The sequence below is a fragment of the Lichenostomus cassidix genome, chromosome 22, assembly GCF_008360975.1.
Source record: "Lichenostomus cassidix isolate B80296 chromosome 22, HeHo_3.0, whole genome shotgun sequence".
Lineage (NCBI taxonomy): Eukaryota > Metazoa > Chordata > Aves > Passeriformes > Meliphagidae > Lichenostomus > Lichenostomus cassidix.
The window spans coordinates 362,255-384,656 of record NC_139502.1 but is presented as its reverse complement, the minus strand read 5'-3'; the positions used below and the strand labels follow the sequence as shown (position 1 = coordinate 384,656).

Genomic DNA, 22,402 nt, shown 5'->3' with positions numbered 1-22,402 from the left:
CAGGTAGTTCAGCACAGCCAGAGACATCCATGGGCTGTACATTCCCTGGCCCTGAGCCCTGCGTGTGTGCAGGGCTTGGCGCAGTGAGTCCTGTGACAGCAGTGAGGGAGGTGACAGCAATGCCAAGGACAGCCTGTCCAGCTGCTGCCTGTGTGGGCTGCATCTCACTGTAGATGGAAACTGCTGGCAGGTGTTTTTAAACAGGTCAGCATCCTCCCTGCTCTGCAGAGATGTGTTTGCTGACTGTGCCAAGCAGCATTTGGCAGCCAGAGCCTCCAGTGTGACTGACAAAGTCAGCTTATCTCCTCAGTGGTGATTTGCAGCCAGCGGTGCTGCCAGGCTGGGTCAGGTGCCAAGCTGGAAAATGCCACTTGAGGCATTTTCTTAATTGCTCATAGGGAACAGCAAGTGGAAGCAGGCTCTGCTGCTGCTCTGGTATCTTCCTGCCCCAGGGCTCTGCAGGTCAGAAGCTCTGCAGCCTGTGTGGTTCAGTCCTGCTGATCCTGTTCCTTCTGACTCCTGCCTTGGGTGGTGGGTGGGTGTGGGGGGTCCTCACTGGGTGCACTGTGTGTGTACTGCACAAGGACAGATCCTGCTGATTTCTTGCACTCCTGTGCCCCAGTTCCCTCATCCAGCAAGTGTGGGGCTGTAGGAGTCAGTCATCTTGTCACACACATCTCCTTCCCCTCTGCAGCAGAGGTGGTTCATTCCTGCTGTTCTGCCAGTGCTGCTGCTGCTGCTGCACTTGGGTTTCTCCTTTCCCTGTGAGATCCCTGGCAGAACTCGTCAGCTGGTTCACTACGTGGTGATGCCGTCACTCCTGCTGGTCCTTGGTTCAGTGGGAGGTGGGAAGGGGAAGCAGGAGCAGGAGGAGGATGAGGTCAGGCTGCAGCGCATCGCTGCAGCGCGGCTCACGCTGGAGATCTTATGTAAAATTCATCTGCAGAAATCAGCTCTGCTGCTTTGGAGCAGGGAAGTGGGCTGTGGTCTGCTCACAGCAGCCGTGGGCAACAGGATGTTGAGCTTCTGCTTTTGCTTTAGCCTCATGGTTTTTGGCTAAGCTTCGCTAAGAGCCATGCAGGCCCCTCTTGCTCCATGTCCTCTCCATGGCAGCAGGGGTGTGCAGGACCCCTTGTCCCCCAGGCCCTGGGGATGTGGGGGGCAACCCAATGCAATGGCTGAGGTGTTCCCTGTGTGCTTCTCCTGCCACTGACCTGTGGTGGGAACTGACAGCACCTCAGCTTTGGTTCACCCAGAGAAATCTTTGGGGAAGTTTAGAAGTGTTGTGGAAGGGGGTAAGAGATTTTCTTTTAAAGTGGATGGACAGTAAAAGCATGCAGGAATGACACATATATTTAATCAGGACACCAAGAGGTGGAAACCTGGGAGAAAGGATCCCTGCAGGGAGGTTATTTGAGATGCTCAACAGTGAGGAATGAGCCCTTTGAAGCATCTGACAGAGGATGGTGTCAGAGGCAGCCAGACCAGATGGACAGGTCTGCTCTGCCCCAGAGGCCTCTCTGTTCATGCAGAGGCATTCCCAGCTCTCGGAGCTGCCTGGTGACTCACAGGGAAGCACTGGCCGTGGGCTCAGCCTGCCATGTGAGCTCTTGGTGTGGTCAGCGAGGGCCAGCAGCTCTTCTCTGCCACAGGCAGGGCTTGTTTCTCAGCGGGACAGTTGTCTGCCATTTCCAAGATCATCCCATTGCTGGGACCAGGGTAAATCAGTCGGGGTTCCAGTGAGCTGCTAACTGTCCAGAGCCAACAATATGCTGCTGCCCATGACAGATCTGCTGCCAGCGCCCTGGACATTCCTCACAGTGCTGTGGCTGCTGCACGGCGTCAGTAATGTTATACTCCTCTCTCTAGCAAGTGTGTGGGAGGTGATGAATTTGGGAGTGGGAGCCCTCGTTAGGGGGAAAGTTCCTGAGGGAAAGCTCCTGAGGGAGGCCAGCAAGGTTGATTTCTGTGGGAAATGCTGGCTGTTATTTTTAAACAACAATGGTTTAATAAATAAATAAACTTGCAGCCACGGAAGGATATAGCATCAGCCGGGGCTGTTGAGGCCGATATTGCCTTGGAAAATGGAAAGGGCAGGTGTTTCCCTCCCCTCTGCCCCTGTCCACCTGTGTTTGGCTCCTCCACTTTGGGAAACTCCCTTCCCTGGGCAAGGTTTCCCAGAGGAAAACCCCACTTTCCTGGTGGTACCGAATCTTCCTGGGCGAAGCGAGGATTCCTGGAAGCTGCTCTCCCCCCAGGGCAGCTCCCCACCAGCGTGGGGGCTTCTCTGGCACGTCCAGAGTGGAAGGAATCTGTGTCCTTCCGGCTCTGTGGCAGCACAGGTGCAGCCAAATAAATGTGGGATAAACTGGGGGGGATCCGGTTTCACGGTCTCCTGCCCTCTCCCGTCGGGGCTCCCTGTGGCGGGGGGGGGGCGGGAGGGGAGAAAGGCAGGGCGTCCCGGAGGGTGACAGGAGTGACACCTCTTTCTGCCCTGGCCCCGCCTTTGGGCAGAAAGAGGTGAATTTGCGAGTTCGCATAGGAAAGAAGAGCGGCGGCTGTCAGGGGCGGGGGATCAGGGACGCTACCCGCATCGCCCCTCATCCATCCCTGCGGCCGGGGGGTGCCGCGGGGTGCCGGGGCTGGTCCCGGTCCCTCCCGGCGGGCGGTGCCGGGGGCGGGCGCTCCCCGCCGCCAGTAGCGCGGTGCGGGGGCGGGCGGCAGAGCCGAGCGGAGCGGAGCGGGGCGCGATGGGGGCGGCGGCGCGGCCGCAGTGAGCCCGGCGGGGAGCGGAGCGGGCAGCGGAGCGGGGCCGATGGCGTTCAGCGCCTGGCAGATCCTCTCGCCGGTGCAGTGGGCCCGCTGGACATGGTCGGCGGTGCGCGGCGGGGGAAGCCCCGAGGAGGGGGACGGCGGCGCCGGTGCCGCCGAGGAGGATGAGAATGATGATGAGGACCAGGACCCGCCGGCGGGGGGTTCGGCCCTCGGCTTTAGGCAAGTGACCCGCGGCCCCTTCCCCTGCCCGCCCTCCCGCGGCAGCCGCACCCACGCGTGAAGCCCACGCGTCCTCCCCGGGCTCTCCCCGTGCGCCCCTCGCTCCCCGCTCGCTGCCTGCCTGCCGGGGATCCCGCACCGCACCGCGCCGCGCCGCGCCGGGGGCTGGGCGGGCCGGGGCCGGAGCCGAACGCTGCTTCCTGGAGGATGCTGGGGAACACAGGGCCGGAGCAGCCGGGCTCGCTTCCCGCGGCAGCCTCCGGAGCGGCGTGGGAGATGCTGCGGGGCTGCGCGTCCTTGGAGGCCCGTGCTGTGTGCTCAGCTGGGGAATGACCTGGCAGAAGCCTCCCACAGGGCTGGGGACGCACAGGGGGCTGCTCGCGATGATGTTTCACCTGCTCTCCCTTTTCCGTTTGCTAGCATGTCCCGCTGGACAGGAGCGAGTGGCCACCCCGGATGCCCACGGCCAGCCGCTGGCCTGGCTAGGCGCATAGGTGTTGTGGAGGATTTCAGATGTAGCCCTGAATGCAGTAATTCTTCACTCTTTTCCCCCCCTCGGCAGCTCGGACTCCACTGATAATTTTGAGACCCCTGAAGCAGAAACACCAACCTGCCCGCCACTCAAAGAGTTCTGCCAGCCACCAGGATCACCAGAGTCTGAGGCCAAGACCCAAGGTAAAGAGCCAGCATGCACCTTCTGTTCTCAGTGCTCTGCTCCGTTGGCAGAAAGGCAGGGTGGGGTCAAGGAGTAGAATTTGCTGGCTTTGAGTAATGCCTGCCGCATTTTTGGTGGTTAATGGCCTGGACAGTTCAAATGCTGGGGCTGGGCTGGGCGCTCCACAAAGAGCTGTGGTGGGTTGATTGAGAGGAACCTGAGGATGCTGTTGAATTATTTTATCAGTTAAACATTCCCCTGACACTTCCCAGCCTGGGGTCTGCCCTGACTGCTGCTGGTGGTGGGACCTTTCTCATGTGTACCCCATGTGTCACTCACCCCTGGCTCTTGCACAGGAGTGGCAAGATGCCAGGTTTGTGTCCCCCAGGCTGGGCAGTAGTAGGTGTTTCATTGCACAGGCCATTTTTCCCTGGAGTTAAGTGTCAGGTGTCCTCACTATGTAGCTGCTGTTGAAGATGCAAAAGCTCAACACTGTCAAACCCCATTTTTTGAGAAATTGCAGGGGATCTGCTCTAGCTGCGTGGTGTTTCCTTTGCTGGTGGGTCCTGAGCAGTTTTGCAGGTTTATCCTTGTGTCCCACACTGCTGCTGCTCCCCTGAGTGTGGCTCCCCATATTAGCCTGTGGCCTTTTGAGGGCCCCGAGCTCCCAGTTGTCTCCACACCCACCTCTTTAGGGGTGTGTGCCAACGTCCATGGCTGATCTTGGTGTTTATCTCTGTTTATTTTGCTGCTAGGAGGAAGCTTTGAAGCTCTGGCACTGCTGCAACAACCCACTGGAGGTTATTGGGGGAGGGCAGGGAGGAGACCTCCCCTTCCCTCTGCTCTCAGCAGGGCAGGGTGGCTGGGCAATGTCAGGATGTTTGTGAGCTCCCGGGGGAATCTGCAGGAGGGCAGCCTCTCCAAGGCACAGGGCAGTATGTGGTGGGCCAGGAAGTCCTGGACAGGCCATCCTGAGCATTCCCTTCCCTCTCCTGCCCCTCACTGCTGCACATCCTGGTGTGTGATGTGCAATGTTGTGCTTTCCTTGAATGCTCACAGCAGCAGCTGGGAACTTCCTGCAGGGCTGGTTTCAGAGCACATGGGCTCAATCCAGACTGTGCAGGAGCCCAGGCACTGTGGACCATGGCAGTAAAAGGACGCCATGGCTCTCCATCTCCTGTGTTCTGCTTTTGGGGTGAATCTGGGTGCTTATCCATCCCTGTGGGAAACATGGGTTTGTTTGCTGTGATGGAGGGTGCACTCGGCTCACGTTTCCAGTAATCACAGCTTTTGGAATTATCCTTTTAAGAAGGGATGATAGAGACATCTTTACTTTGGGGATAATGTCTGGGGAGGGGGAGAGCGAGATAAAGGCTTTCCAAGCAGCTTAGGGAAATTCCAAGCAATTTCCACCAAAGCTTAGGGAAGTGCATTGCCTCAAACTCCAGGGTGTCACTGTTCCCGTGTGTGCCTGTGCCCCTTGTCCTGGGATGAGCAGCTCCTGCTCAGCAGTGAGGGAGTAGCTGCTCCTGCACACAAAGCTCCCAGTGTTCTGGAGATGCAGGCATGATCTCCGGCAAAAGCTGTTTTTCTGTGCTGGCTGGCGGAGAGTGGGATGTTGGAGCCGGCAGAGCCAAACCACAGTGCCACTGCACTTGGCTCCAGCCCTTTCCTGCCTGTGTCTCTGGCTGTGTCTCTTCAGTTTGTCTGGAATGGTGGAGAGAAAGGATTGTTCAGGAGTGGATGCATTTGCAGTGTGCAGAGACACCCTGGGGTGTTTAATCTCTGTACCAATGTGATCCATACATTAAGGCCTCATCTTCACGATGCTGCTGCTTCACAGCAGCCTTCAGTCTGGCTGCAGCTTGGGAGCAGCAGTGGGAGCAAATGCCAGGATGGAGACAGTCCAGTGCAATGGCTGCTTTTCAGTGAGAGCTGCTGCCCTGCAGTCCCTGAGGAATAGCTGCTGGCCATGCTGGGGTGTGTGGGGGCAGCACCAGAGCTGCCTGAGGGCAGGCACCCCCAGACCTGAGGGACAGCAAGGAGCAGGCACTAACTGCTGTATAGTTGCAGTCTCACGCTGCCTTGGGAATAAACAGGGTGAGAAATGTGTAAGACAGAAGCTGTGACTCCAGGGCTGGCTGCTCTGTGCACAGCCAAAAGGTGACCTGGGTGTGATAAGCCCTGTCCTTGGGGACAAAAATTCAGCCCTGGAGGGGCTGCAGTGAGGGTTTATGGCCACTCAGTTTCCTCTTGCTGTTTTGGACAGTGGGACTGTAATTCTGTCCCACTCAAGTTATCTGCAGTCATCTGCCAGTAGATATTTTGCACAAGGAAATGAGCAGAAGCAACAAATCTGGAGCCATCAGTGCTGGGAGCAGGCTCTCGCTGCCGTTAGTCTGATGCAGGGCACGTGTTTTCCGGTGCCTTAGCAGCATCGTTTGCCGGTATGCTAATTCTTAACAGAATAGATTTAAAAATAGATCAACGGCTGTTAAACACAAGCGGAAAGCCAAAAGAGGAAAAAAGTCGTTGGCGGTGTAGGGCTGAGCTGGATGTACAGGGCAGATATCCTGTGCTGAGACGCAGAAGTGTGTGACTGACACCGAGCACTGCCCTGAGCCAAGTCCAAGGCCCGGGGAGTGGAGGGGCAGTTCTTGCCTGTGCTTGGCACAGGGGCTGTGCAGGGATCACTGCCTGCAGGGTGGAAAGGGTGCTGAGCCTTTGCCTTGCAGCACTGCCGCTGCCAAGTGTTCCTGATTCGTTTGAGGGATGGCATGTTGGAAAGCTGTTTAAGTTGGTGTTTGTGTTTAATTTCAGCCCGAGGAAGACAAGCGAAGCAATTGTAATGCACGGGCTCAAAGTGCCTATTACTGCGGTGCCAGACTGTCCTGTCTGTTTTTCTTTAGGAAGTAAAAAATCTCTGTTTTCACTTTGTAGCATCCCCTCCAGGTACTCACCTGGATCTGGAGCAGGTTTGCAGCCTGTGCACAGCCAGGACAACGGGTGTTCTTGGGGATCCAGCATGCCCTGTGCTGGGTCTGTGTTTAGGACAGAACCTGGAGTCACTGTGTGTGGTGTGCTCCTGACAGTGTCCCATTGTCATGCTGGGACTAAACTGCCAGCCTCTACAGGGCACAGTGCCAGAGGTGGAACAGGAGACCTCAGGGTCACCTTTCTGGGATGCTGCAGTGAGGCATCTGCTGGGATTCCCGTGGGAAGGGCTGGTCTGAGGGGGAGAGCTGTGTGTGGTCGGTGGCTGCCAGCCTGCCTTCTCCTGGGGTCCCATGGGATGTTCAGCACAGTTTTGGCCCCAGAGGAGGATTCGAGCAGTGAGGGGGAGCTGCAGGGCTGGGGGACAAACTGGTTTCCCTGGCAGGAGCTGTGAGCAGAGGGAGTACGTGCGGAGCCAACACGGCTGCTCACAACGTGACTGCCTGGGGCTGGCGGGAGCTGGGGATGTTGGAGCATTCAGAGGAGGAGCAGGGAGAGCTGCAGGCAGCGTGCCGGGGCTGGGGAGGGCTCCATGGGGGAGAGCCAGGGCTGCACTGAGGTATCGCCATGCTCACACCCAGCAGTGCTGAGCAGCTGAGGGGCTTGGAGCAGAGGGCTTGGCTCTCCCTATGCACCCCAAGGCCTCCAGGCCACTGTTTTCTGCATCCTGTGTAATTGTTCCCACAGGAACATGAGCTCCCGTCATGCTGCATTGAAGGGGGAAGAAATACAGACGGGGAGGAACTAGGGGAAAACCCCCCTGAGTTTGCAGAAGGGACTTTTCTGGTGCAAAAGATTTCCAAAACCACAGGCATGCACCTGAGCTGCCCTTCACCTGTGCCTCCTGCCTCCCAGTATATCCCAGTTCCTTGGCTCTCAGACTGGCTGAGCAGGAGGGCTGTGCTGCGGGAGGGGTGGAGTAGCTGAGCTCTCTTGGGTGCAGAAAATGAGGGAATCACAAAATTGGAAAACTTTCTGATTTTTGTGGCAAAATGATTCTGAGCAATGGCCACATGTGCCACCACTCCTTTCCTCTCCACCCTGTAGACACCACAGCACGGAGAGGTGGTTTGAGTGCCGACTGCTTGTTATTCAAGAAGTAATTACTCATTGCTTGGGTTAGAAACCAGGATGGGCTCATGTCTGTGAGAATGGCTGCTGCCAAACCTTCTGCTGGGAAAGCAAAATGCACTTAAATAGTCCTTTTACCCTGACTTTGAAGTCTGTTTTTCTATTCAGGACTGTCTCAGGAAGGCTTCAAACAGCTGAGCAACACAGCAAGTGTAATAAAGTTTTCTTTGGGGTCTGTTAAGGAGGTTTTCCTGGTTCCTAATGATGGGAAGGCCTGGCAGGCTCTGCCTCAGACTGTTTCCTGGCTGCACTCCAAGTACTCATCCACTGGATTTGTGTTTACTGATGCATTTTCTGGAGCATCAAGGCAACGTCTACTTGGAGGGAGGTTTTTTTTGCTGTCAGAGGAAGCATTTTTGCAGTCTCAGGGAGGACACAGACCCTCATGATTCATTTCCATGGCTTTTAGCATCCTGGGGATCAATTATGCAAACCACGAGCCATCCACTGAGTCAGGATTGTTGGCTCCACATCCCGGATTAGTCCTGGGACCAGATATTTGCCTGATTCACTTTTCTTCTGCCAGCCTGTGACTCGCTCTATTACCAGCAAACACGAGCTGGTTGCAAATGCCTGGTGATAGGAAAAACCTTTCCTGGATGTGCTTGGGGAGGGGAGTCTGCAGGAGCCAGTGGTTAGTATTCCCCCACCTAATGGTATGGATGCTCAAGGTAACTCCCCTCTGCAGCTGTCACCTCTGTTCCAGGGCAGATGAGGTGCAGGAGAAACACCAGATGTTTTCCTCTTGTGCCTTGGCACACCTGTGCCACAGTCCAGGCTCTGGGTGCTCGGTGGGTGCAGCTTTCAGGATGCCTCAGTAGAAAAAGGATCTTATCCCTCCCTTGATAGCAAAGAAAAGATTAAACAGTAAAAGGATTGAGGGGAAAGGATTGGAGCAATGGTGATTAAGTCATGGATCAGAATTTGTCATTAGAAGATGCTGACAGCAGTGTGGTGACTACAGGAGGATTTGTGCAGGTGGAGAGTCAGCTTGTGTCAGGCAGCTCATCCTGCCTGGTGCACATCCAGCTCCGCAGCACCAGCTGTGGGCAACTAACCCCCAGATCCCTCCTCAGCCTGTCTCTGCTCATTCACTGAGCACACCTTTCCATTCCCCTTCTCCCTGGGGCCTGCTTATTCACATTTTGTGGTATTGTCTCATGTCATGCATTCCTGAACTCTTCTCACTAATTTTTAACTCTCTGCCCAGGTGAGCAGTGACTCCCTGTCATCTGGCAGGAGGGAAGCTGAGTTTTGGGTCAGTGCATCCCCCATAAAATCTGACCCTGGAGCAGCTGTGAGGAGGGAACAGAAACCCCTCTGGAAGGGAGTGCACCACAGGTCAGGGTTTAACCATCTCCTTTTATCTTTTCAGAGCCAGGTGGCCATGGTGACCTGCTGGTAGGGGAAGCCCACCGGGACAGCTCGCCTGGGAAGCACCCCAAAGATGAGGCTCAACCAGAGATTGGAGCCCCTAAAGCCAGTTTGGATGCTAAAAGGGAAACTGACCCTGACAACTCGCCCCTGATGCAACCCCTGGCCAGGCTGGGCTGCAAGGCTGACCCTGGTCACACCGCTGTGCCCACTGTGGAGCCAGGCCCCATAGCCCATGTGGGCACAGCCCCCTGGGAGCAGGTCATGTCAGGAGGGGACACGGTGGACACTGGCACAGGGCTGGTGCAGCTGAGGGCTGATGCCCTGGCCCAGGACCAGCTTGGGAAAGGGAAAACACCTTCGCTGGGGAGGAAGACAGATGAAGCCACAGAGGAGACCCAAGCATCCTACCAGCTTGACCCTGAGCAGTGTGACAGGAGTGTGAACCCCTTTGTGGGCTGCCAGCTACAGAGCTCCCCCCCAGCAGCCCCACGACACCTTCCCCATCCCGATGAGCTGGGGGGGAACCTGGCTCTGGAGGCCACAGGGCAGGTCTCGAAACCTGAGGTTGATTTTACAGAGGTGAGAGAGAAGGTGGAAACCAAGCCAGCTTCACCCAGGAGGGGCAGCAGGATCCCAGCCAGCAAGCTGACACCAAAGAGACACAGAGAGTCCCTCAAGAAGCCAGCTGAGGATGCAGATAGGGGTCCTACAGATCCATCACCTCCCCAGGGTCCCACGTGCTGGGACAGCCCTGGTCTCAACTCTCTCAATGGCAGCTCAGCACTACAAAATTTGTCAGTTCTCCCCAAGGGCTCTTATCAGTTTGACCCCAATAACTTTGACTCCATGGATCCATTCAAGCCCACCAAGACACTTGCCAGCACTGACGCTGACTCTTGCTCCACTGCGGATAACAGCCTCAATGAAATCCTTGAATCTCAGACTCTGGAGATGCAGGACGATGCCCTGAAAGGCAGAGACTCCCCCAGGAAGCCCAAGTCACGCCTGATAACGTGAGTGCCAGTGTGTGCAGAGCCAGGGCTGCAGCCCCCTCTGTTTTCCTGTGGGCAGGCAGAGCTGCAGTGGTGGTGGTGATCGAGGTGGTGATGGTGGTGGTGATGGTGGTGGTAGTGCTCCTGCCCCAGTGCCTCCTGAACGAGCCCAAAATCCTTCTGTGCACCTCAGGTTCTGCTGCTGCCTCAGTTTTATGTGCCTGTAGTCCCAGCAGAGGCCAGCTCCCCTCTGCCTGTCAGTACCACTGATGGGAGGAGAGGGGACACTGTCCTGGAACAGTGCCAGTGTCCTGAGTTCCAAGCAGAGCAGGGAGGCTGAATTGGGACCTGCTTACAGGATCACCTCTTTTACAGGATCACCCCACACCCTGTGGGGGTTCAGCTGGTGGGGCGACGTGAAGATGTGGTGTCAGAGGAAACACATAGTGGAGGTTGTATGGGTTTGCTGGACTCATGCAGGGATGTGCAGGAGCTGGTGGATGTAGGTATGGTTGGTCAGATGTAGCTGAGACATTTTGTGAGCTGCCACTGAATTTCTGTTTGATACCAGAGAAGGAGAACAGGTTGGACAGGTAGACTCTCACTCTGCTGTCAGATTCTCTAGGGAAAAAATTAGATAGTGGGTTTTTACAGAGAGAAAGATAAAACCTTGAAGGAAAAATTCAGGCTGTGTTGTATGTTTTTGTCCAGGAAATACTTTACAGAGAGGAGATACAACTTTTCTAAGAACTGGTGTTCCCATGTGTGGCTGTGGGTGAGCAGAGCCGATGGGGAGGGGAAGCTGCAGGGAATTTTCTGCACTCTCTCTGTCACCTTGGAGCAGCACAGGCAGCAGGATGTTGCCCTGGCAGTGGGGTTTGTGTTTGGATCCCACCCTGCTGCTGAGGATAGCAAATGTAGGATCAGAGCATCCCGTGTGTGTGTGCCTTCCCAAAGACTGAGCTGGGCAGTTCACTGTGCTTCTCCAGAGCAGAGTTAACATCCAGGTCTTTTCACAAGCTCTTCTTCTCTCCATCTGTCTGTCTCTCTCCCTGTCCGTGCTTTGATGCATCAGGACTACTGAGCAAGTGAAATTTCTCTGTTTTCTGTTGTAAGTACTCTCTCCTGTATTCCTTTTCTCTTCTTTGCTGTTTTTGTCCTCTCTCTGGGTGTGTGCTGCCCCACTTGTCTCCATGGCATGCTGCCTCCTTCTGCCCTTTGACTTGTGCTCTCTGCTGTGTGGTTTGTGTCCCACACCCCTCGGCGGGGTCCCCAGGGTGGCCTGGCCTGGTGAGTGTCTGGGAGTGAGGAAGGAGAGCTGAGCTGAGCTGAGCTGAGCTGCACTGGAGGCACACGCCTCTGCTTGTCCTCGCAGCATGCCGCCTCGCAGCATCTTGTGATGGTGGACAAGTGCTCAAAACCTTCAGCTGCTGGAGGGGGAGCAGGTTTTTGTGCAATCCAGAGTTGTTATCTTGGTGCTGGGTGGGGGAGCTCAAACCAGCTTCCAGGTGCTGTGATAACCCTGGCACAGGAGAGGGTGCAGAACAGAGGAGGGTGAGGACACGGTGAGTTTGACTGCTCATGGCAGGGCATGAGGGAGAAAAAGAGTCCAGAGCAATTCTTCAGTGTGACCCAGGTGTGCATGGCAGCGTGCAAAGAAACCTCCGTGTGCCGTGCCATGCCGCTCGTTGTGCTCTGCTGCGCATGTGTGTGGTGGGGTGGGGAGGTGGAGAGTGCAGTGACAGTGCGTGGGGACAATTCCATAAACCTGGGGACAGCTCACTGCGGTCCTGCTCGAGTCTTTGCCCGTGTCCCATAGCAGGGAGCGCCGAGGCTGAAAGCTGGGACTCCTTCCCTGTAATGGCTGTCAGACTGTTCCAGCTCAGCAAGTGTCTCCTGGGGGGTCAGACATCGCCACGAGCCTGGGAGATTGCTGAGTGTGGGATGTGAGGGGGTGAGATGCAGCAGAAATCTTGTGCTCTCCCACCCTCATTCCCATCGGGACTGCGCCTCCGCTGCCTTGCTCTGAGCCGATGCCTGGTGTGCCAGGATGTGGCACAGATGGCCTCTGGATGGGTGTCTTCAGGAGTGTGAGATGAAGTTGCAGGGACAGCTTCCTCACTTAAAGGCAAGGAGACCACCTGCAAGACCTTCTTGGGCAAAACTTCCCACCCAAGGGTCCCTTCTCCTTGGGACAGCATTTCCGTCAGGCGCTGGAGCGTTTGTTGAGGCACAGACCTTGCCCGGTGCTCTCCCACTGTGCGCTGGGCATGACTCACGTGGGACATGTGGATGCTGTGAAGTCCCAGACAAACCTCCAGCTGCAGGGACAGGGCATGAGACAGCCTGGATGTGGTCCTTCCTGCAGAAAGTGGACATGCACCGAGGCCTTGGGTGCCATTGCGCTGGACATGTGGGGCGAGGCTGCAGCAAGGGAGATTCTTCTTTGCCAGCTCCTTGGCAGTCGCCTCTCTCGCCATCAGCCCCTTGGGGTCCTTGCTCTGCTCCTTACCTTCGTCAGGAATAAACACCTCACAGACAAACCCAACTGCTGTGTAGTCGTGTCTTTTGTTTGCCTGTTCCTTCTGTTCCTTCCAGAACTTGCTGTGCCTTGGTGTTCACTGGTGAGTGGGGCGCTGGCACGCGGCGGGTGCAACGCTAGTGCTGGGCCTGCCTCCCCTGCTTGGGCTGACTTGCACGCGTCCCCACGTCCCCTGCACTGCCCCTGAGCCCCACTCAGCTGCTGCTTCTCTCTCCTGCAGGAGCGGCTGCAAGGTGAAGCAGCACGAGGCGCAGCCCCTGGCCCTGGATGTCAGCACTCAGGTATGTGGGGTGTCATCCTCAGAGGGGCTGGCTGGGCACAGGGATGCTGGGAGAGCTGGGCTGGCTGAGCTTCCGGCTGGCATCTTCCCTGTGGGAAGTTCCTGGTGGGAAGGGAGGGAGGAGGGCTGGTGGGGAGCAGCTTACCAGTGGATTTTAAGCCTTCCATGGTTTTCATAGAGTATCCAGCAGCTCACCGGGTGGCCTGATCCCCACAGATTAGCTTAGTCTTGCTTAACTGCATATTTTGATCCTGCAGAATGAAGGAGTGTTGATCTCAGAAATCCCAGGTATCACAAACCGGGATGGACGTGCCACTGATGAGGAGAAGTTGGCCTCCACCACCTCCACACAGAAACCAGCTGGGCTGGAGAAGAAGGCCGAGCCAGAAGATGACCTGGAGTACTTCGAGTGCTCAAACGTCCCTGTGTCTGCAGCAAAGCACAGACCAGAGGCAGGTAGGGAACAGCACTGTTGCCTGCAGCTCTGGGAATGTGCTGTGGCTGCACCCAGGGAGCCTCTGCAGCCTCTGGCAAGGAATTGGTGCTGTTGAGGCAGCGCAGCCCCATCAGAGTTCATTCACACTGACAGGGCTAAAGGCTGCTGCAGGTTCTGATGGAACCTCCCATTGCTTTCCTGCACTATTTCCAGTATGGAAAATGATGGTCCAGGCTGTGTTTATTTAGACTTTGGGTACAGAGCACTCTCTGCAGTGGGATGTGGCTCAGGCATGAGGCTCCCTCCCCATGGTCCTCCCTGCCAGTGCCTCCCTGACACCCTGCTGAGCCGAGCTGAGAGCTGAGCAGAGCAATTGCCCAGCATTCGGAGCATCCTGGGCTGCAGGGTCCCTGCTCAGCCTGTGCCAGGACCATTCTTGCCAGGACTTGTGTCCCAGTACAGGGGCTGTGGTTGATGGAGATCTCAGTAATGCTACAGCTCCTGGTGGAATTCTGCTGTCAGTATCCCGTGTAATTAGCCTCTCTGACCAAGCCATTACAAAATAATTAAAATCCAGGCAACATGACATTTAATCAATAGCCAAGTCCTAGGTGCAAGCAGGAGAGATCACCACGGCGGGGTTTGCAGCCCCTCCCCTCTTCAGGGACTCATTAATCATTTCTCCCAATGGTTGTGCTGGGCTGCCAACTCCAGGGAGAGGAGAATGGTCCTTTGTCCTCAGGGGAGGAAAATCTGACAGTCAAGGCAGAAGCTGGGAGGGTTTATTTATTGCTGCCGGTCTTGCAGGGCCAGGCAGGTGCACGGGGTTGGTGCTGTCTGCAGGGATAGGCTGGGAGCTGTGGGTGCAGCTGCTGGCACATGGATAAATGGAGGGAAACAGTGGGAAGTCTGCAGTCACCAGCATTACATTACCTCCTTCCTTTCCAAGCTGAGCTCTCTAAATACACTGTTCTCTGCCTGGTTAACACATGAATCATGTCTGCAGTTGTGTGAGTCAGGTCCATAAATTACCCCTCATGCCAGGCAGGGTGTCCTGTGAGGCAGTGACCCACAGGTCAGGGTGTCCCATGCCTTGCAGATGCAGGGAGATGTTTTTTATCTCCTGTCTGCTGCTAAGAATAGCAGGGGCCGTGTGGCAGCTCCTTTGAAGGGTGTTGAGACTGGCTGGCATAGGCTGATGTTTGTGCTCTTTGGGGTGCTCTGAGCAGCTGGTCTGTTCCAGCATCCTGCTGAAGTTCAGAACATCCTGTGCATCTTCCTCCTCCTCAGCTGCTGTGGTCCCAGGCATGGCTGGCAGGCCTGAGGACATGGGCACAGGCTGAACTGCCACCAGAGGGGAGTGTTGGTTGCCACTTCAAGGAGTGCAGGAAGGCTGGCAGGGTGCATGTTGTGGGTTTAATGGTGACCTTAGCAGTGCTGGGGACTCAATGCTCTTAGAGGCTTTTCCAACCAAAATGATTTGTGCAAGGGCAAGAGCTGGGGGCACAGACACCTTTGGGAGGGAAAGCTCAGGGTATGGAGAGGCTGAGATACCCTCCTACCTGTCAGAAAATCTGCATGCGCCCAGGGTGCTGTTTCAAAGTCAATAAAAGGTTGTGTTTCGTTGCCTGTAGGTTTTGAAAAGGAGATCTGCAAGCAGATGGAAAAGGATGGGCCTGGCATCTTCCCTGTGAGTGCTTCTTGCTTTTTCCTTTCTGAAATGAGTTTCTTTGGGATATAAAATTCTTGTCAAGCCCATGCAGGGACTTGATAAAAATAGTGGAGATTTCCCAGCAGGCCTGGAGGAGCCTGGCAGAGACTGATCCCTCCTGGGTGGGCGCTGTGGTGTGGGAGGGAGGGAGGAAGGGAGGAATAATGGGGACAGAGTAGGACTGGTGCAGAGCCAGGGCTGCGCTGGAAAGTGGCTGAAGGACAGGGAGAGGGCAGAGGAGGCCATGGGGAGGGGACAAGCTGCTGGACACGGGTTGTGTCTCACGTGGAATGTCCAGGGCTGGCTGTGATAGCCCATCAGTACTGGTGCCTGCTGCAAGGGATGCTCAGCTGCTGCTCTCAGGAAGGCAGCTGACATCAGAGAGGGGGGAAGAGTAAAAAAGCCCTGTCTCTGCAGCCACACTGACCCTGACACCCCAGCAGCAGCAGCGCTGTGCTGGGGCACTCCTGACATGCCCTGGGGAGCCCCAAGACCTCCCTGCTGCAGGGGGCACCCTGTGCCAGTTTAGCTGCCCCTGGCCAAAGCTGCTCGTGTTGACAAGCAGATGACAATGAGATTAGCAACATCAGCAAAACCAACTTCTCTGAGACAGATTTAACTGTGCTGAGCCCCACAAGGACATGAGGCAAAGAGAACCTTTTGTTTGGTGCCCAGGAGAGCATGGGCAGGCTCTGGTCCTGTACACAAGCTGGGGTCACCCCACAGGTACCCCAAAGGTGCCCAGGTGTGTACCTGCTTTTGGGAGATACTGTGGGAGGCTGCTGCCAAACCACACCGGGATGAACCTCCTCAGTGTCAGGGTTCCCAAACCCAAACCTGTCCCCAGGGGAGGCTCCCAGCACCAGCCATGGCTGCAGCAGAGCTGCAAGAGCCATGAAGGGCTCAGGGTGCTTGAACTGATCTGCAGCTGAAGCGCCGGGGAGGAGGGGAAGGGAGAAGTGCTCTAGTGCTCTCGTTTCCAAAACGTGAGGAGCAGGCTGCCTCCTTCCTCCCAGCACTTCTCTATTTATGGCCTGGCAGCTCGTTCCCAAGGAGATGAGTGTGGCTGTCACTCGGCTGGGTGATGAAAGGAGGAACAGGCGGTGGTGTCGGCCTGGCTTGGAGAAATGTTTCTGGAGGCCTGTCAGGCTGCAAGACCCCCTAGAGGAAGGGATAGGGTCAGAATCCAGTCAGGAATCAGCACCTGGGGCAAGGGGCTGAGCTTTCCCCCAGCTGGGTCTCTGTGGCTGCAGCACTGGTGCACAGGAGGTGCACTGGAGCTGGGCTTTGGGAAGGGAAGGCAGTGAACGATGCCTGGGTCTCCTCCTTATCAAATGGGCCTTTAGTGGGTCTCCCTTTTGGGATATTGCTTCCCTGGGGCAGCTTGTGGGTGTCCTACTGCAAGGGAAGGCACAAAACCTCACATAAGCTGTGCCAGGTGTCAGATGCAGGTTCTGGGCTCTCTGTGTGTGCAGAAAGGGAAGTTTAGTACTTGAGCAGAGGCTGATAAAATAGGGGAGAAGACTCCATACCGGGGAGGTGGGTGAAAAGAAATCCCCCACAACATCCCGGCTGGGTAATTCCCCCAGGACAACCCCGGGCTGTGCTCCATGGATAAGTGCCCCAGCGTGAGCAGGAGCGAGAGTCCCCTGGCTGGCATCTGCCTCAGTGAATCCGAGAAGGCGGCTGTGCTCACGCTCATCAGAGAGGAGGTAACAGCTGGGTCCCTGTCCCCTGCCACTGCCCCTGGCTGGACCTCACCACGGGGGTAGCAGGGGCAGCTCTGCCTGGGGCAGGGGATCTGATCCCCTGTGTGGGACAGTGAGGGGAAACCCTTCAGAGCACATCCCAAGGGTCCCCTGTCTGCTGCAACCCAGATAATCACCAAGGAGATCGAGGCCAACGAGTGGAAGAAGAAATATGAGGAGAGCCGGCAGGAGGTGTTGGAGATGAGGTATGAGCTGTCCCCTCTCGGCTCTGCGCCGGCAGCGCTGGGCTCTGCACAATCCTGGCAGGAGGAGGCTGAGCAGGATGTAATGGGATGGCACAGGTCAGGCTCACCAGGATGGGACATCTTGGGAGAGATGTTCTCATAGTGCTGGTGCTGTGTCAAGCCTGTTTGTTCCTTTGCTGCAGGAATAAAAACCCATTAGCTGTGGCAGCCCCAGTGGTAGAGGTGGGTCTTGGCCTGAAGCAGCAGTGATGGGTGTTGCAGCCCCAACATTTGGGTTGCAGCCCCAACATCTAGGCCCTGTGACAGTGCTGCTGCAGGGATTTGATGGTGGTGAGACAGGGCAGGGCCTCCTGTGGGGCGGGTTGCTGTCAGTTCCACTGGAGGTGCATGTCCACAAAATGTCCCAGCTTCTCACCTGGGTTTTTTTCCTTCTAGGAAAATTGTGGCTGAGTATGAAAAGACCATTGCCCAGATGATAGGTAAGGGCTGTTATCTGGCCGGGTGTGCAGGGCAGGGAGCTGACTGCCACAGATGTCTCCACTTGGTCACTGTGTCCTTTTTGCTTGTTCTCCATCACAGAGGATGAGCAGAGGACAAACATGACGTCACAGAAGAACCTGCAGCAACTCACGATGGAAAAGGACCAGGCTCTGGCAGACCTGAACTCGGTGGAGAGATCCCTGTCAGATCTGTTCAGGAGATACGAAAACCTGAAGGGCGTCCTGGAAGGATTTAAGAAGGTCCTTGCCTTGGGTTGCCCTTTCTCCCTGCAGCTCTGTCCCTGGACACAGGGTTCCTGTGTCCATTTTTCTATGCTGCTGAGCTGGATAAATGGCTCCAGCATAAAGCAGAAGTTGGTTCTATTTAAAAGCATTTTTTTTTTACACTCAGAACAGTATCTATCATCCCATCAGAGCAATGTCTTTGTGCCCAGTCCCAATGCAGATGGATGTACTTTCTTTTCCAGAATGAAGAAGCTCTGAAGAAATGTGCTCAAGATTATCTAACCCGTGTCAAGCAGGAAGAGCAGCGATATCAGGCCCTGAAAGTCCACGCAGAAGAAAAATTGGACAAGTAAGGTCATGCATGAGGCTGCTTGGTGCTTCAAGACCTTGTAGGGCAGTGGCTTCATTCGCTTTCCAGAGGCTGGAAGGCAGGAACTGAATGATGTGAAAAGCTGCATTTTACAACCTCGGGCTCAAGTGGCTCTAAGTGAAGGCAGAGCAAATCCCTGAACGCATTCTCTGATCTCTGCTTATTTATTTTTTAATGGAGAATCTAAGGTTCACGGTCTATTTATGGTCACTTACCGAGTTCCCATCTTTCAGAGGACTCATGTTTGTAGTGCGTGAAGGGGCTGTGGAGCCCTGGGGCTCAGCTGATGCACAGGAACTCACCAGCACACATAACCCTGAGTGAAGTGGGTGGCAAACTGGTTTAGCTCGGCTCTGAAAGAGCAGAGTTCTGTACAGGGGCATGGAGGAGCTGAATTAACCCAGTTTCATCCAGTTTCCCTAGGGGCAAACCACCTCTCTTGTATCCAGGCAAGCAGAGCCAGGCTCTGCAGTTGCCACACAGCCTCAGGCCGTGCTGTGGTGCTTCTGCCTGCACCCAGACCTGGCCACCAGCCCCTCTGTCCCTCTCTCCCTGCAGAGCCAACGAGGAGATCGCCCAGGTGCGCACCAAGGCCAAGGCGGAGAGCGCGGCGCTGCACGCTGGGCTGCGCAAGGAGCAGATGAAGGTGGAGTCCCTGGAGAGAGCCCTGCAGCAGAAGGTAACACACCTGCCCTGTGCCTCTGCCACCCTCCCAGCAGTTCCCGTTGCTGCCCTGAGCATTCTGCTGATGCTGGGGATGTCCTCTAGGTTTTTGGCCCTGAAGGTGTTTTGTGGGTTTGGTTTTTGATGTATTTTTATGCTTGCTTGGGTTTTTTGTGTTTTGTGGGATCAGTCTGGATTTTTTTGGCAGAATGGGCATTGCTGGCTTACGTGTGCCTGCTGGCAGAGATGTGGGCTGGGGCTGGGAGAGCCCAGGGGTCTACAAAGTGCCTGGAGGCACAGAGGATCTGTTGCAGGGGCAGGTGGAGGAGCTGGCTGCCCCTTCCCACACAGGCTTGGTGGCAGATGGGTCCAGGTGTTATCCCACACCTCTGCCACCATGGGGATCCCCAAGATCTGCTTTTCCTTCCAGAACCAGGAGATTGAGGAGCTGACCAAGATCTGCGACGAGCTGATAGCGAAGCTGGGAAAGTCAGACTGAGCCTCACCACCCCTCACCCAGCACTCTGCACTTGGCTGCTTTTCTCGTGACGTTGAGCACCTTGCCTTACCCCCAGACTCCCTGCAGAAAAGCTCACATGTCCAGCTGCCCTGCTTGGCTGCCGGACCTGTGGCTCCTGAGCAGAGCTGCTCCCCTCACTCTCCCTGTCTGCTTCCCACAGCTCCGGGGCTGAGATCCCTGCAGTCAGGCTGGGAATCCTGTGGTCAGCCTGGGCTCCTCCCAGGGCCTGCTGCACCAATGCCACCTCTGAGCTGCGAGGTGACACCCTGGGCTCTGTCCCCCTTGGCTGGCCTGGGTCTAGTTGTGTCCCCACCACACTCTCTGTCACTTACTGTCCTCACGTGCTCAGCAGAACAGGCTCAGCCATGTCGTAGGTCCTGCCCTGGGACATGGGTGATGCCAAGGGTGGACCTGCTGGCATTTGCACTGGGGAAGGGGACCTGGCACACCTGGATGGCTGCTCTCTGGTTCGTGGGTGAAGCACAGCACAGCATCTCCCTGTCCCTGGCTGTGCCAGCCTCAGAGGAAGGGAGCTGACATCTCTGCATTTGTGCACTTTATGAGCATTTATGGGCACTTGGGCTCTCTGCTCACTCCTTCCAGTCAGGCATGGTGCTGCTGCATGATTTGTTCCCCTAGAGCACTGAAACAGTCACCTAACCTGTGGTAACTTCAGTCCTCTCAAGGGAGAGTCCAGGTGAGGGGAGGCAGGAGGTTGCTGCACCCAGAGGTGTTTGAGAAATGGTAGATGTTGGTTCTGGGGAGCTGGGACTGCCTGTCCATCCTCCCCCTGGCCACCCTGCCTGTGGGTCTGGCCCCTCCTGTGGCTGGTGTTGAACACAGGCAAAGCCAAGGCCATAGCTCTTGACTGGCTGTGCCATGGTGAGTTCAGAACCCCATTTCAGAGGCTGCAGCAGGAAGGAAGTGAACCCTGAGCTGCCTCGTGGCTTCTGCAGCAGCTGCAGTGGTGGAGGATTCTCTGCCTTGAACAGATAGTCCTAAAGTGTGAAATAAGGGAAATATTTGCAGTTTGGACTGCTTCCTGCCTAGCCTATTGAACACTTTCACAAACCTTTTTGCTGCTACCTTTTTGTAACAGAATTGGGCTCTTTTCCTTCTATTTTCTAATTCCCTGTGTTGAGCATGCAGAACAAACACCTGTTTAAGCCAGAGCCATAGACTTGATTATATTTTATTAGTTATATAATGTATAGAGAGAGTTTATTCTACACTTAAGCAAAGATGTCAGCAGCCTGCCTCAGCACACAGCTTCCCAGCCTGTTCTCCACACCCCCAGTTATCCCAGTGAGGGATCAGTTATTCCCAGTCACAGAAGCTGGTGGCTGACACTGCTCAAAGCAGTGCACCTGTTGCTTGTGCTGGATATTCACGCTTTGCACAGCTGACAGAAAGGAAAAACCTTTTATTCCCCTCTTTTCATCCCTTTTGACCTCCCCAAATGTCCCTCTCCTGGGCTGGTGAAAAAGCTTCAATCATATCATCCACAAGGACTGTTTCTGTTCCCCTTTGGGAGTCTGTGCAGGTAGAGCAAAGCCCTGAGACCCAGAGATTTCTCAGGCAGTTGGCTTTTTCTCTTGAGGAACCAGAGTGCAGCATTGCACAACCTCTCAGAGCTGGTGAAAGGCTGGTTCAGGGCTGGTTTCTGGTTTGGCACACTGTCCTGCCCACAGCAGCACCCAAAGGTGCAGGTGTGAGGCTGGTTGGAGCCCAGGTGCAGGAGGAAGGTCCCAGGTGAGGACTTCCTGTGGCAGCCCTCAGCCTTCTGCTTTGCTCGGGGCTGTGATGCTCAAGGTGTGACAGTCTGAGATCAGTCTCCTGAGGGCATTGCCCCTGGAGCTGATGGAGACTTGCAGAAGTTTAGATTTCACCACTCAGCACTTCCCCAAACCCCTGACCTGCACACTGCACAGTCACTGCTGCAACTTTCCCCTCTGGGCTGTCTGCCAAGCACGCCTCCACTGTGATAACCCACGGGGCAGAGCCCTCCATCCCTCATTTCCCTACTCCCCAGTGTCACCTGGTCCTGCCCTACTGCCTCCCTTACCCAGTGCTGTCTCATTCCTGTGCCTCTCCGCATGCACCCCAGTCTGGGCAAAGAAGATTCCTACGGAATGGTTTATTAACTATAATATGGTTATAGTTCCATATCTATAAATACATCTATAATGGGTACAGTTACATACAAGAGGTGTGTGTTTGCAAATGGGCAGGATGGTTGCACCTCATGTGCCACACTCTGACAGTCCCAGACGATGGTGTCCCTGTGACCAGTGTGGGGAATGGCAGGTTCCTGTGTGTGGTGCCACAGCCTGGGTGTGTTTGTTGTCTGTTCCTTGCAGTAGAGTTTAAATGCCCCTTTCTGGCAGCGGCAGGTTCTGCCCATGCTGCTGTGTTGCTGTTTTCAGTGTGTGTTTGCCAGCAGAGCTGTCTGTAACCAAGTGCCAACCAGTAACCCCCAACTACTGATCTCTTCCCCTGTCCCTCCAATGTGACTTCCCCAGGCAGGAACTTCCTCTGCATTGATTCCTACCCCTCTGCTTTGAGCCATGTGTGTAACTGCCATTGCCATCAGTTTTATATGTATGATAACTTCCCTTTTATATGTCAGGTAAATATTTGTAAGAGTTATACTCACACAAATGAGATTATTATAATGATTACTAATATATTTTTTCCATGTTTCATTGCCTGAGTAAAAACTGTGTTTATCACTCTTGAAAGCTTTCCTGGTGTTTGTGAGGTTGGTGAAGAATTGGCTTTACCTTCCAGAATGGGCCGTGTTCTGCCTTGTCCTTATTAACATGGTTTACATGGCAGTTGGTTTCAAATAAGCACAGTTATCATCTGTTCCTGAAATCTGCATTCCTGAGCTCTGAAATTCAGACCTGGGATGACTTTGCTGCCCCTGTGACTCCCACCACTCCCACCACACTGTGATGGTGCTGAGCTGTGGCAGTGAGCTCAGACAGCAGGAAGAGCTGAGGCAGCAGTGGGATGTCAGACAGGAGAATCCTTGGCCTAATCCCTGCATTGACCC

At 55.4% G+C, this 22,402-nt stretch overlaps 1 protein-coding gene across 4 annotated transcripts in view; it reads left to right on the top strand.

The window, feature by feature from the left end:
• Positions 1 to 22,085, top strand: part of TACC1 (transforming acidic coiled-coil containing protein 1) — a 28,241-nt gene extending 6,156 nt beyond the window's left edge. The window contains exons 1-14 of one of the 4 annotated variants that reach the window (XM_085080842.1): positions 2,710 to 2,994; positions 3,557 to 3,669; positions 9,150 to 10,164; positions 11,219 to 11,254; positions 12,906 to 12,966; positions 13,223 to 13,421; positions 15,036 to 15,091; positions 16,702 to 16,824; positions 16,990 to 17,162; positions 17,502 to 17,545; positions 17,646 to 17,806; positions 18,034 to 18,140; positions 18,720 to 18,840; positions 19,255 to 22,085. In XM_085080842.1, the coding sequence (XP_084936968.1) occupies positions 2,816 to 2,994; positions 3,557 to 3,669; positions 9,150 to 10,164; positions 11,219 to 11,254; positions 12,906 to 12,966; positions 13,223 to 13,421; positions 15,036 to 15,091; positions 16,702 to 16,824; positions 16,990 to 17,162; positions 17,502 to 17,545; positions 17,646 to 17,806; positions 18,034 to 18,140; positions 18,720 to 18,840; positions 19,255 to 19,323 (2,457 nt within the window). In that variant the 5' untranslated portion in view covers positions 2,710 to 2,815 and the 3' untranslated portion in view covers positions 19,324 to 22,085. Of the gene's footprint in view, positions 1 to 2,709; positions 2,995 to 3,556; positions 3,670 to 9,149; positions 10,165 to 11,218; positions 11,255 to 12,905; positions 12,967 to 13,222; positions 13,422 to 15,035; positions 15,092 to 16,701; positions 16,825 to 16,989; positions 17,163 to 17,501; positions 17,546 to 17,645; positions 17,807 to 18,033; positions 18,141 to 18,719; positions 18,841 to 19,254 lie in introns of those variants that run through there. The other 3 variants (XM_085080843.1, XM_085080844.1, XM_085080845.1) reach the window with 3 other exon arrangements.
• The last annotated feature ends 317 nt before the right edge of the window (positions 22,086 to 22,402 follow it).